Here is a 14,906-nt window from a genome sequence, read left to right on the forward strand (position 1 = left end):
CAGAAATTAGCCTGGCATGCCTGCAGTCATAGCTACTCAGGAGGCTGAAGCACAAGAATTGCTTGTGCCTGGGAGGTGGAGGTTGCAGTGAGCTGAGATTATGCCACTGCACTCCAGTCTGGGCAATGGAGTGAGACTCTGCCTCAAAAAAAGAAAGAAAGAAAAATCTAGAAAAAAAGGCCAGTAGGCAGGCAGATCGCTTGAGCTCAGGAGCTCAGGAGACCAGCCTGGGAAACATGGTGAAACCCTGTCTCTACCAAAAATACAAAAATTAGTCAGGAATGGTGGCGCATTCCTGTATTCCCTCAGGAAAGTGAGGCGGGAGGATCGCTTGAACCTAGGAGGATAGCACCACTGCACTACAGCCTGGCAATAGAGTGAGACCTTGTCTAAATAAATAAATAAACACTTAAAAAAGACTGAGGGGCTTTGGGGGGCAAAAAGTTCAAAATGAATAACTAGCGTGGTATGAAAGAAAGAAAAAGCAAATTCAGTCTCAGCTATATTATTATCTAAAGAGAAAAATGATCAGTCCTAAATCTAAAGAGAAAGATTACAGGCGTGCATCACTTAAGGACAGGGATACATTCCAGAAATGTGTAATTTGGTGATTTTTGTCATAGTCCCAACATCATAGAGCAGTGGTCCCCAACCTTCTCGGCACCAGGGACCAGTTTTGTGGAAGACAATTTTTCCACGGATGGTCGGGGGATGGTTTCGGGATGAAACTGTTCTACCTCAGATCATCAGGCATTAGTTAGATTTTCATAAGGAGCATGCAACCTAGATCCCTCGTGTGGGCAGTTCGGGCTCCTGTGAGAATCTAATGCCACTGGCCACTGATCTGACAGGAGGCGGAGCTCAGGCGGTAATGCTTGCTGGCCCGGGGCTCACCTCCTGCTGTGCAGCCAGGTTCCTAACAGGCCAGAGACAGGTAATGGTCCTTGGCCCAGGGGTTGACGACCCCTGTCATAGAGTGTACTTACACAAGATGGTATAGCCTACTACACATCTAGGCTATATGGTATAGCCTTTTGCTTCTAGGCTACAAACCTATACCTCATGTCACTGTACTGAATACTGCAGGCAACTGTAACACAATGATAAGTATTTGTGTATCTAAACATATCTAAACCTAGAAAAGGTAAGTAAAAATATGATATAAAAGATTAAAAATGACTGGGTACGGTGGCTCACAACTGTAATCCTAGCACTTTGGGACACCAAGGAAGGAGGATCGCTTGAGCCCAGGAGTTCGAAACCAACCTGGGCAACATAGGGAGATCCCGTCTCCACAAAAAAATTAAAAATTATCTGGGCATGGTGGTGCATGCCTATGATTCCCGGCTACTCAAGATGTTGAGGTGGGAGGATTACTTGGGCCCAGGAGGTAGAAGCTGTGGTGAGCCATGATCACACCACTGCACACCAGCCTTGGTGAGAGAGTGAGACCCTACCTCAAATAACATAATAATAAATTTTTATAAGATAAAACAAGGTACACCTGTATAGGGCACTTACCATGAGTGGAGCTTGCAGACCTGGAAGTTGCTCTGGGTGAGTCAGTGAGTGAGTGGTGAATATATGTGAAGGCCTAGGACATCACTGTACACTACTGTAGACTTTATAAACTCTGCACACTTAGGCTACACTCAGTTTATAAAAGAATATGTTTCTTTCTCCAATAATAAATTTACCTTAGCTTACTGTAACTTTTTTACTTTATAAGCTTTGTTTGTTTGAGATGGGGTCTCACTCTATCACTGGGGCTGGAATGCAGTGGTGCGATCTCGGCTCACTGCACCCTCTGCCTCCCAGGCTCAAGCAATCCTCCCACCTCAACCTATGGAGTAGCTGGGACCACAGAGTAGCTGGGACCACAGGCACGTGCCACCACGCCAGGGTAATTTTTTGTATTTTTGGTAGAGACGGGGTTTCACCATGATACCCAGGCCAGTCTCGAACTCCTGAGCTCAAGTGATCTGCCTGCCTCAACCTCCCAAAGTACAAACTTTTTAATTATTTTTAACTTTTTAACTCTTTTGTAGTAACACTTAGCTTAAAGCACAAACATTATACAGCTGTACAAAAGTATTTTCTTTCTTTATATCCCTATTCTATAAGCTTTTTTCTGTTAACATTGTTAATTTTACTTTTTAAACTTTTGTTAAAAACTAAGACACAAACACATACATTATTAGCCTAGGCCTACACAGGCTCAGGATCATCACTATCACTGTCTTCCACCTCCACATCTTGTCCCACTGGAAGTTCTTCAGGGGCAATAAAATGCATGGACCTGTCACCTACTGCGTTAACAATGCCTTCTGGAATACCTCCTGAAGGAAGTGCCTGAGGCCATTTTACAGTTAACTTTATTTTTTATAAATAGAAGGAGTACACTCTAAGATGATGATAAAAAATAGTATAAGATAGCATAGTATGGTATAGTGAATACACAAAGCAGTAGCGTAGTCATTTATTATCACCATCAAGTATTATGTACTGTGCATAAATGTACGTGCTATAGTTTTAAACAACTGGCAGCACAGTAGATTTGTTTACACCAGCATCACCACAAACACATGAATAAAGCATTGCTCTACAACTTTATAACAGCTCTGACATCACTAGGTGATAGGAACTTTTCAGCTCCATTAAAATCTTCTGGGACCACTGTTGTATGTGCTGCCCTTTATTGACTGAAATGTCATTATGCAGCACATGACTGTATTTTATGCTGATCATATCAAACATAGAGAATTGTGTTCTATTCTGGGTACCACACTTTAAGAAATAACATGAAAAGAATAGAGCATGTTTAAAGGATAGCACACAAAATGATAAGGGGACTAGAAACCAGGTAATATCAGGAATGTTTGAACAAACTGAGAATGCTCAATCTGAAGACACTTTCCGGGGTACAAGATAAGTTATCTTCAAATAGTTGAAGATGACATGCAGAAAAGGAGTTACATTTATTTAGCCCCAATGGGTGTAATTATCTAGACAAATTTCTATTCCTTCTTGGTCTTGAATTTTTTTTTAAGACAGGATCTCACTCTGTCACCCAGGCTGGAGTATAATGGAGCAGTCAAAGCTCACTGCAGCCTCCACCTCCTAGGCTCAAGCGATCCTCCCACCTCTGGCTCGTGAGACTACTACAGGCATGCAACACCACATCCAGCTTTTTTTTTTTTTTTTTTGGGGGGGTGAAGACAGGGTCTCTGTTGCCCAGGCTGGTCTCAAACTCGTAGGCTCAAGTATTCCTCCCGCCTCAGCCTCCCAAAGTGCTGCGATTACAGGCATGAGCCACCAGGCCTGGCCTTGCTCTTGAAAATTTATTGAGATTGGTGATACAAAAAAGACTGGTGTTATGTCAGTTCTCTCTAAGAAGGAATGAACTATAACCATTCCTAAAGCCATTGGATAGGCTTTTATGCTCCATTTTTATAAAACTTGACTGAAAAGTTTATGTGTGCATAAGAGAAAACTCAAACAGCCAATAAATCTATGAAAGTACACCACCTTCACTAGTTATCAGGAAAATATAAGTCAAAACAACACCCATGTAAGATGATAACATTTGGGAAAATGAAACTGCCTGAAGAGTATATGGGAACTCTCTGCACTATCTCTGCAACTTTTCTGTAAATCTAAAATTATTCCAAAATAAAATGGTAAATAAAAATGACAACAGTCTTCAAAATTGTAAAATTTTAAAAGTCTGACAATATCAAATATTAGTAAGGATATGGGGAAAAGGGAGTTTGAATTGTTAAGACCATTTTGGACAGCAATTTGGCAATATCTATAAAGTTAAAGATGCTCATAGCTTTTGACTCAGCAGTTACACTCCCAAATGTAAACTCTAGAACTGCACTGTCCAATATGGTAGCCACTAGCCACATGTGACTATTGAGCACTTGAAATGTGGCTGATCCAAAATGAGATGTGCTTTAAGTATCAAATACACGCCAGACTTCAAAGACTTTGTACCAAAAAATATAGAATGTAAAATAACTTATTAATAATTTGTATATTGATTACATGTTATAATAACATTTTTGACACACCGAGTTAAACAAATTAGATCATTAAAATTATTTTCGTCTGTTTAAATGTTTTTAATGTGACTACTAGAAAATATAAAATTTTATGTTTTTGCACCATATGTCAGTTGGACAGCACTGCCCTAGAGCCTCACCTACCAGTAGCTCAAGAAATAAATCAAGGCCAGGTGCGGTGGCTCAAGGCCAGGAGCGGTGGCTCTCACCTGTAATCCTAGCACTTTGGGAGGCCGAGGCGGGCAGATTGCCTGAGCTCAGGAGTTCCAGACCAGCCTGGGCAACACAGAGAAACCCCATCTCCACTAAAATACAAAAAATTAGCCAGGCGTGGCAGCATGCACCTGTAGCCCCAGCTACGCGGGAGGCTGAGTCGGAAGAATTGCTTGAACCCGGGAGGCGCGGAAGTTGCAGTGAGCCGAGGTCGCGCCACTGCACTCCAGCCTGGGCAACAGAGTGAGACTCTGTCTCAAAAGAAAAAAAAAATCAATCGATGTAGTGAGTCATACCCAGCATTTCTTTTCAGTCAGACCTTTGCTGAATACTCAGCAGTTTTTTAATGAGAAAAAATAGAATAGAAAATATCATAGTGTACTGCATGTAATAAGGATAAAATTTTGTTTTATTAAACTTTTGACACAGTATGTATGTACTGGGATGTGATCAAAACATTTTCTTGCCATGAGTGGTAGTCAAAGATGTTTTTGAAAGTTTCTGCTAAACTCTCAGAAACACATGTTCGTTGTAGCATTGTTGTTTGTAATAGCAAATACTTGAAACAATTTTTATGTCCAACAAAGGAGACTGAATGAATAAATTGTGGTACATTTACATTCAATGAAATACTACTCATCAGTAGTGGAAATAAATGAACTAAAAGTATTCATATGGGTCAATATTGAAAACACAGCCTGGCACAGTGACTCACGCCTGTAATCCTAACACTTTGGGAGGCCGAGGCAGGCGGATCACCTGAGGTCAGGAGTTTGAGACCAGCCTGGCCAACATGGTGAAACCCCGTTTCTACTAAAAATACAAAAAATTAGTCGGGCATGGTGGCGCGTGCCTGTAATCCCAGCTACTCGAGAGGCTGAGGCAGGAGAATCGCTTGAACCTGGAAGGCAGAGGTTGCAGTGAGCCGAGGTCACACCATTGCACTACAGCTTGGGCAACAAGAGCAAAACTGTCTCAAAAAAAAAAAAAATATATATATATATATATGTATATATATATCACAATGCTGAGCAAAAAAAGGAAAAAAGAAGACAAGCTGCAGGAAAAAGAAATATAAAATAACTATTTATATAAAATTTAAAAAGAAAAATGGTACATGTAATCTTTTAGCTCTTTGAAATATCTGAAGCATATGGCAAGCTTAAGATTTGACAAAACTCAGTGATAGGTACACAGATGTTCATTATATTATTTTCTATACTTTTCTGTGTGATTCAAATATTTATGTACAAAATCTCAAATATTATCTACTTAAGAGTCATAATCCCTATTCCATCTTTGTACCTTTAAGATATTTTATCCTAATTTAAAACTTAAAGTCGATAGTAGTGGGCTTTATTGTTATTGTTTTAAAATAACAAATATTGGCCTGGCATGGTGGCTCACGCCTGTAATCCCAGCACTTTGGGAGGCCGAGGCAGGTGTATCAACTGAGGTCAGGAGTTCTGAGACCAGCTTGACCGACATGGTGAAACCCTGTCTCTACTAAATACAAAAAATTAGCCAGGCATGGTGGTGCGGGCCTGTAGTCCCAGCTACTTGGGAGGCTGAGACAGAAGAATCGCTTGAACTCAGGAGGCAGAGGTTGCAGTGAGCCAAGATGGCACCACTGCACTCCAGCCTGGGCAACAAGAGCAAAACTGTCTCAACAAACAAACAAACAAACAAAACAAGCAAACAAAAAACAAGTATTAACAAAATATTGACCTAAACTTTTTAAAATCACAGATTTGTAGCCACATTTCTTACCACATATTTCATTATTATATGAATGTGAAGGTACCACAGGTCTCATTATTCCCCAAAAACAAAGAAAGTACCGTAAACTCTCCTATATCTAGCACAGTTGAGGAATCTGGTGTTCTGGTCAGTCAAATTGCTTTTGTTTATTAAGAGTTCCCATAAATAGCAAACATGGATTACCAATTTTCAAAAGAATTAAGACACAATAAAATGCACTTAAATCTAAAACTACATAGGATATAATTTATTTTTCACGGATGATTATGGAAAGGCACTCCAAGATCTTGCAGTAATTTTTTAAACTTATTTTTATTGCAATAGATTTATCTTCCAGATTAAACGTTTTATTTTGCATGCCATAAAAATCCTGAAGAAAAAAACAAGTTATGAATTGTGAATTCTGTCTCCCTACACTAGTTCATAAAAAGGTTCCCAATGTGTTAAAAGTCGACATTGTTTCTGGTACATAAATGAGAAAACCTGGAGCTATGGACACTGCAAAAAGACAAAATATTTAGATTTTTTTTTTTTTTTTTTTTTTTTTTTTTTTTTTTTTGAGACGGAGTCTCACTCTGTCGCCCAGGCTGGAGCGCAGTGGTGCGATCTCTGCTCACTGCAAACTCCGCCTCCCAGGTTCAAGCGATTCTCTTGCCTCAGCCTCCTGAGTAGCTGGGATTACCACGCCCGACTAATTTTTGTATGTTTAGTAGAGACGGGGTTTCACCATGTTGGTCCGGCTGGTCTCAAGCCCCTGACCTCGTGATCCGCCCGCCTCGGCCTCCCAAAGTGCTGGGATTACAGGCGTGAGCCACCGTGCCCAGCAATATTTAGATCTTAAATAAAGCAGCAGTTTGACATTATTTTGTACTACCACATAGAGCTACGTACCTTTAAAGTCCATGGAAAGAAAATCATCATTGTCCATTTTTAAATCTCTGGCTCAAGCCTATGAAATAATAACATATTTTAATACTCTAGTTTAATACTCTAGTTTTAATAACTAGTTTATCCTCTAGTTTCTCAACAAATTTCTTTCCAGTGAAATGTTTCCCGTTACTTGTTATCAAAGGGAGAAAAAAAGGCTGAGTAAAGTTAAAAGCCCATGAAAGGGCTTTTGTGAGGGGCAGGGCCAGGCTGCCAGGTTACATAAAAGGGACCTTTTCTTACCACAAGTCTGCCTGGCAACGGGGGAAATGGAGCTGAGTGGTACTCTGTTATTGGGCTGGCTGGGTCTTGCTGCTTCTTCCTAATTGGCTCAAAATCCGCTTCCGCGGCCAACCGCACATTCAAAGCATCCAATCACTCACGGTCCTTTTTCCCGCTCTGTGAGAAAGCTAGCACCTTCAGTATCCTGCCCCCAACGGTCATGAACAGTCCTGCTTCAACGTAATTTAGGTCCTTCAGCATCTAAACGACAATAACTACTATCTCCGGTTTTCAGTGGCCCACCACCACTCCCCATAATCCTCCATCCTCATCAAAAAACATTACATTGCCCCCAACGGTCATCAACAGTCCCGCTTCAACGTAATTTAGGTCCTTTAGCATCTAAACTACAGTAACTACTATCTCCGGTTTTCAGTGGCCCACCACCGCTCCCCATACTCCTCCATCCTCGTCCAAAAACATTACGTTTGCCCATCTTCGTTCGCCTTGAGAGCGACGAGCAGTTCTGTAGTACAAAGTCACTGCCTTAGGGCCGCTCTAAAAAGTTTTGGCCTAATGGCTACAATATATTCTTGCTAGTTATAAACCACCCAACTAACTTGTGCTTGAAGCCTATTCTACCCCTTCCTGCCCACGAAATCACTCACCTCAGCCACAGCCACCATCGCCGCCCTGCTCTCTCCACAACCTCCGTCCACAGCGCACGAGAACGTTCAGAAAACTCCGCCCCCTAGCGACGTTAGCGATGCCACGCTAGGCCACTAAAGCCACTCCCACTTGGCCTTTACGCTGTGTCACGGAGCCTAAGCCTTGCGACCCAGTCTAGATCTTAGATCCTGGGGATGCAGTTCAGAGAGTCAGTCACTTGGTGAGTTCAGGGTGAGAATCGCTGAGAGTAAGCAAATATGATGTAATACTGAAAGCATACGACAATGAATTGAGGGAAAAGTGCAGATGGCCAGGATTACCAAAAGGAGAGCAGGACTTCACACACACAAAAAAAAGAACAGAAAAAGAAATAAAGCAAGTAGACATTGTTGATCACTGGTTATGCAAGAGTGGCAAAGGTCAGAAATAGCAGAAATATTAGAAGCTGAGGAGACTAGTAGAGGCCAGCCTGACCAACAAGCCAGACTGCGCCTGAACCAAAAAAAAAAAAAAAAAAAAAAAAAAAAAAAAATCCAGGTGTGGTGGCACGCGCCTATAGTTCCAGCTACTTGGGAGGCTGAGGTGGAAGGATCATTTGAGCCTGAGAGTTTAGGTCCAATAAGCCATGATCCCGCCACTGCACTCCAGCCTGGGAGACAGCGAGATCATGTCTCTTAAAAATAAAAAATAAGTCGGGGGCAGTGGCTCACGCCTGTAATCCCAACACTTTGGGAGGCCGAGGCAGGCAGATCACCTGAGAGCGGGTGTTCCAGACCAGCCTGACCAACATGGAGAAACCCCGTCTCTACTAAAAATACAAAATTAGCTGGGCGTGGTGGTGCATGTCTGTAATCCCAGCTACTTGGGAGGTTGAGGCAGGAGAATCACTTGAACCCGAGAGGCAGAGGTTGTGGTGAGCCGAGACATTGCACTCCAGCCTGGGCAACAAGAGCAAAACTCCGTCTCAAAAAATAAATAAATAAATAGGCCGAGCACGGTGGCTCACGCCTGTAATCCCAGCACTTTGGGAGGCCGAGGCGGGTAGATCACCTGAGGTCGGGAGTTGGAGACTGGCCTGACCGACATGGCAAAACCCCGTCTCTACTGAAAAAAAAATACAAAATTAGCTGGATGTGGTGGCGCATGCCAGTAACCAGCTACTTGGGAGGCTGAGGCAGGAGAATCGCTTGAACCCGGGAGGCAGAGGTTGCGATGAGCCGAGATCGCGCCATTGCACTCCAGCCTGGGCAACAAGAGAGAAACTCCGTCCCAAAAAATAAATAAATAAACAGGCCCAGCGCGGTGGCTCATGCCTGTAATCCCAGCACTTTGGGAGGCCGACGCAGGCGGATCACCTGAGGTCGGGAGTTGGAGACTGGCCTGACCAACATGGAGAAACCCCGTCTCTACTAAAAAATTACAAAATTAGCCAGGCGTGGTGACACATGCCTGTAACCAGCTACTCGGGAGGCTGAGGCAGGAGAATCGCTTGAACCTGGGAGGCGGAGGTTGCAGTGAGCCAAGATGGCACCATTGCACTTCAGCCTGGGCAACAAGAGCGAAACTCCGTCTCAAAAAAAATGAAAATAAAATAAATAAAAATAAAAAATAAAAATAAAAAAGCCTTTTTGTCCAATCATTAGGAAACTAGGAGACTCCCCTGCAGTCTCACAGCAAGCTCGCATGTCCCACCCATCTCCAAACCAAATGGCTTGAGGGGTGGAATATGTAAGTAAAAATTTGATTCCAGCTAAATCTAAGCATGATGCTAATCTCCACTCAGAGATAACCGTGTGAAAACATGATGCCTCCAGATTTGTAGACAAACACAAAATCAAAACATTAATAAGCCTCCCACTTCTTCCTATATACCCCTCTTTTAAGTCTTGTGCACCTCAGGCCAGATATGGAGCTGGCTAACAGGATAAAGAAGAGAGATTGTGGCTCCAGTTTCTGGGAACATTAACAGAGTTCCTTCCTGATCCTGAAAGTCTCAGAATCAGTCATTAGATCTCGTGGACAAGATGAGGTTTCTAAAAGTAATTTATTTTCCCTCTTCAAAATTGTATCTAGATTACATAGCACAATGAAGAAAAATGGGAAAACAGAAAGTACTGCTATTAATTCCTCTTCTTTTGCATCCTGCAATTTGGTATGTCTTTATTTCATACCCCTCGATTGCCATATTAGGGAAAGAATTCTGGTGAAAAGGAGCAGTGGAGTATGCCACAGTTGACTGACTCTCCATGCACCATACACTGTGTAGCCTTGAGCCAGCTTTAAGAATCTTAGCATCTAAATTGGGCATGGTGATTCACACCTGTAATCCCAACACTTTGGGAAGCTGAGGCAGAAGGAATCCTTGATCCCAGGAGTTCAAGACCAGCCTGGGCAACATAGTGAGACCTTGTCTCTATACAAAAAAAAGATAATAATAGTAATTAAAATTTAAAAAGAGGCTTAGTGCAGTGGCTTACGCCTGTAATCCCAGCACTTTGGGAGGCCAGGGTGGGAGGATCACTTCAGCCCAGGAGTTTGAGACCAGCCTGGGCAAAACAATGAGACAACATCTCTAATTTTTTTTTTTTTTTTGAGATGGAGTCTCGCTCTGTCGCTCAGGCTGGAGTACAATGGTGGGATCTCAGCTCACTGCAACCTCTGCCTCCTGGGTTCAAGAGATTATCCTGCCTCAGCCTCCCAAGTAGCTGGGATTACAGGCACCCGCCACAAAGCCCAGCTAATTATGGTATTTTTAGTAGAGATGGGGTTTCACCATGTTAGTCAGGCTGGTTTTGAACTCCTGACCTCAGGTGATCCATCCACCTCAGCCTCCCAAAGTGCTGGGATTACAGGTGTGAGCCATCGTGCCCAGCCTCTATTTAAAAAAATACATATGTATTAAAAGAATCTTAGCACCTCAATTTCCTCATATGTACAGTGGGAATAAAAGTAATTCTAGGCTTCTGGTTCAATAGAATAATGCACATAAAGCATCTAGAACAATGGGTGGCTGGCATGTAGTAGTAGTCACTTAACAAATGTTAGTTCCCATTATCATTTCCCATTTCCTGGTTGACAAACTTCCTACTTCCATTATCCCACCTAAGCCCCTGGTTCCACCATAGCTTCTTTCTTCATGGATAAACAGATGAACAAGTAAGGTGATAATTAGAACTCAGCTCTCAAGACTACAAGCAGCCCTTTCACATGCATCTTAGAGTTCTTAATGATTAATAATGTCTGTAGTAGAACGGATATTATACTATTCAGGATTATATAAGGCATATAGGAATCACATGATTCTATTGATGAATACCAGTTGTAAATATGACTCCAAAGTTAGGGCTACTGAGCTGACAGCAGTGCACTGAAAGGACCAGTGAATAAAGGAAAATGTACGGAAAGGGTGAAAACCCTGATAATGCATGGATATCTTCAATTTTTTTTGTTTGTTTTTTATCCAGATGGCCTTCCTAGATGTTACAAGTAAATGAAAATTAAAAGAAATAGAAGAAAAAAGTAAAAGAGGGAGAAAAGGAGAGCAGATAAAAGAAGCAGGTACATATTGAGGTGGATATGCAAGAGTGAGCAGTAAAATGCCATTAAGTAGCACTCAACATGCTGTGGATTATCTTCCTTTACCCTCCTAACATAAGCTATAAGTTTTCTGTCCTACCCTTTAACAAAATGTTACAGAAATGGTAAAATACATGGTATATAAGATGGTTGAACAGCTTGGACTCTAATGAGAGCCTATTAAAACTCTCATCAATAGAGTGGATTAAAAGACAGTAAGCAACCAAGAACGCAAATTAGTTAATAAAGTAGCATTATGCCCTGTTAAAAGAAGAGAAAGACTTCCAGAATAAACATGCAGTTACAGTCAGGAAAATTCTAAAAACAAAATCATTAATGGAGGGAGGAAGAGGAGCTTGTTCTTCCAGATATTAAAACTATTGCAAATAAAATTGTGTAGTCTTAGTGCAGACACATAAATGAACAGAATAGAGTCTAGAAACAGACCCAAATATATATAGAAATTATTGAAATCAGTGGGGCAAAGAATTATTCAAGAAAAAGTGTTGAAATGACTGGAGAGCCATTTGTTAAAAAAAAAAAAAACTAGATCCTTACCTCTCATTTCATATACCAAAATAAATTCTACATTAATCAAAAATTAAATCCAATAATAAAATTTCTACTAAAAATAGGTGTGAATATCTTATAGCTTTATTAATATACTAAGATGTAGTAGTTTATTTTTTTTTAATTTTACCTAGTCGGCAAGATCTAAATATGATCTGGAAACCCAAATCAAAAAGGGAAAACAGTAAGTTTTACCACATAAAAAATAACTCTTCTGAGTGGCACTATAAGCAAGGTTGAAAGACAAACCACAGACTAAAAAAATATTTTTTCAACATATGTAACAGATAAAGACTTAACATCTCTAACATAAAAAGAGCTCTTCAAATTAAAAAGAAAAAGACAAATATTCTAGTAAATAAAAGCTCATAGGACATGATCAGACAAATTACACAGGAAGAATGCAACCAACAAACACATAAAAAGATACTCGGTTGGGCGAGAAGGCACATGCCTGTAATCCCAGCACTTTGGCAGGCTGAGGCGGGAGGATTGCTTGAGTCCAGGAGCTTGAGACCAGCCTGGGGAATGTTGTGAGACTTCGTCTCTACGCAAAATTAGCCAGGCCTGGTGATGCACACTTGTAGTCCCAGCTACTCGGGAGGTTGAGGTGAGAGGACTGCTTGAGCCCAGGAGGTGGAGGTTGCAGTGAGCAGAGATCACACCATTGCACTCCAGCCTGGGCGACAGAGTGACCCCTGGCTCAAATATTAATTAATTAATTAATTTAAAAAAAATTTTAATAAAATAAAAAAGATACTCAACCTCACTAGTAATCGTAGAAATTCAAATTAAAGCAAGGTAAATTTTTCATCTGATTGGCAAAAGTTAAAAAGATTAAGAAAACCTTAAATTTGGCAAAATATACAAAACAGTCACTCTTGGGCATTGTTGGTAGGAATACAAATTAAATTAATGCAACTTTCTGGAAGAAAGGCAGTTTGGCAATATATATCAAAATCTTAAATGTGTGTACCCTGTCACCCAACAATTACCCTTTTAGGATTTTTCCAAAAGAAGAAATTGGAAAAATTTGCAAAGACAGATTAACAGAAACATTCACTGAAGCACTGTAAACCACATAAATGTTCACCAGCAGACTACTGGTGAAGTGGAATACATATACAACCTTTAAAAACTGTTGTGATGGGCCGGGCACAGTGGCTCATGCCTGTAATCCCAGCATTTTGGGAGGCCGAGGCAGGTGGATCACCTGGGGTCAGGAGCTCCAGACCACCCTGGCCAACATGGTGAAACCCTGTCTCTACTAAAAATAAAAAAATTAGCTGGTCATGGTGGTGGGTCCCTGTATTCCCAGCTACGAGGGAGGCTAAAGCAGGAGAATCGCTTGAACCCGGGAAGTGGAGGTTGCAGGGAGCCAACATCGTGACACGCACTCCAGCCTGGGTGACAAAGAGAGACTCCATCTCAAAAAAAAAAAAAAAGAAAAGAAAAAGAAAAAGTAAAACTGTTGTGATGGTTCAAATCTGGGTGCTCCCTCAAAAAAAAAAAAAAAAAAAAAAATGGTTGCAAAAATGACCGGGCTTAATGCCTCACATCTATAACCCCAGCACTTTGGGAGACCGAGATAAGAGGACCACTTGAGACCAGTCAACACTTTTTAATTCAGTGTTGACCAGCCTGGACAACAATTTATAACAATTTCATAGTTATAAAACTAGGGACATGTCTACATTCTACTGTTGAGATTTTAGAAGAAAAATGTTTTCAGAAAAGGTATGTATTTATGTAAAATCTAATGCATATTTAAACAAAAATGTCTGGAAGAGTATTTACCAAAATGTCAACAATGTTTATCTCTGAGTGGTGAGATTTGGGAGAATTTTACTTTATTTATATTTTTCAGTTTTTTGTTTTGTTTTGTTTTGTTTTTTTGCAAAGTCTTGTCCTGTTGCCCAGGTTGGAGTGCAATGGCACAATCTCAGCTCACTGCAACCTCTGCCTCCCAGGTTCAAGCGATTTTCCTGCCTCAGCTCCCCGAGTAGCTGGGACTACAGGCGCACGCCACCATGCCCAGCTAACTTTTTAAATTATTTTTAGAAGAGACGGGGTTTCACCATGTTGGCCAGGATGATCTTAATCTCTTGACCTTGTGATCTGCCTGTCTCGGCCTTCCAAAGTGCTGGGATTACAGGCGCGAGCCACTGCGCCCAGCTGATTTTTGTTTTGTTTTGTTTTGTTTTGTTTTGTTTTTGAGACAGGGTCTCACTCTGTTGCCCAGGCTGGAGTGCAGTGGCACGATCTCAGCTCACTGCAACCTCCACCTCTCTGGTTCAAGTGATTCTCCTGCCTCAGCCTCCCAAGTAGCTAGGACTACAGGCATGCGCCACCACACCCAGCTCATTTTTGTATTTTTGGTAGAGATGGAGTTTCACCATGTTGGCCAGGCTGGTCTTGAACTCCTGACCTCAGGGGATCCACCCACCTTGGCCTCCCAAAGTGCTGGGATTACAGACATGAGCTACAGCACCCAGCCCCATTTTTCAGTGTTTTTAAATTTCCACAATAAACACGTATTTTTATCATTAGGGAGAAAAAGAGACACTATTTTCATTTTTTAAAATCCACAGGAAAATGAAGGAGTTCTTATCTGATGGGCATGCATTTTCTCAATAAATTATGAGGCAAAGTCAACAGCAGAGAGTAGGAGGGAGAGATCTGAAGAATGTGAATAAGGTAAGTGAGTGGTTTTAGAGAGTTGGAGAATTAAGAGTAAAGGGGGATTTTTAGCTATGTTGAAGACCTAGTTGATTAAGCTTGATTATCATTAACCTGCCCATTGTGTGATTGCCTCCACCAATCCTGAACTATACAGGTTAAAGTATAAAGAAGATGAATGTGTGGATTCCTCCAGGAGGTGGGTGGAGGGGAACTATGGAG

At 41.4% G+C, this 14,906-nt stretch overlaps 1 protein-coding gene across 3 annotated transcripts in view; it reads right to left on the reverse strand.

Moving 5' to 3' along the window:
* The window catches only part of TEX11 (testis expressed 11), a 385,652-nt gene extending 377,595 nt beyond the window's left edge, over positions 1–8,057 (reverse strand). For 2 of the 3 annotated variants that reach the window (XM_054470768.2, XM_054470767.2), the window contains exons 1-2: positions 7,859–7,924; positions 6,933–6,990 (exon numbers count right to left, since the gene is read on the reverse strand). In XM_054470768.2, the coding sequence (XP_054326743.1) occupies positions 6,933–6,969 (37 nt within the window). In that variant the 5' untranslated portion in view covers positions 6,970–6,990; positions 7,859–7,924. Of the gene's footprint in view, positions 1–6,932; positions 6,991–7,858 lie in introns of all 3 variants that reach the window. The other variant, XM_054470766.1, reaches the window with a different exon arrangement.
* Positions 8,058–14,906: the final 6,849 nt, after the last annotated feature.

The sequence above is a fragment of the Pongo pygmaeus genome, chromosome X (assembly GCF_028885625.2).
Source record: "Pongo pygmaeus isolate AG05252 chromosome X, NHGRI_mPonPyg2-v2.0_pri, whole genome shotgun sequence".
NCBI classification, from domain to species: domain Eukaryota; kingdom Metazoa; phylum Chordata; class Mammalia; order Primates; family Hominidae; genus Pongo; species Pongo pygmaeus.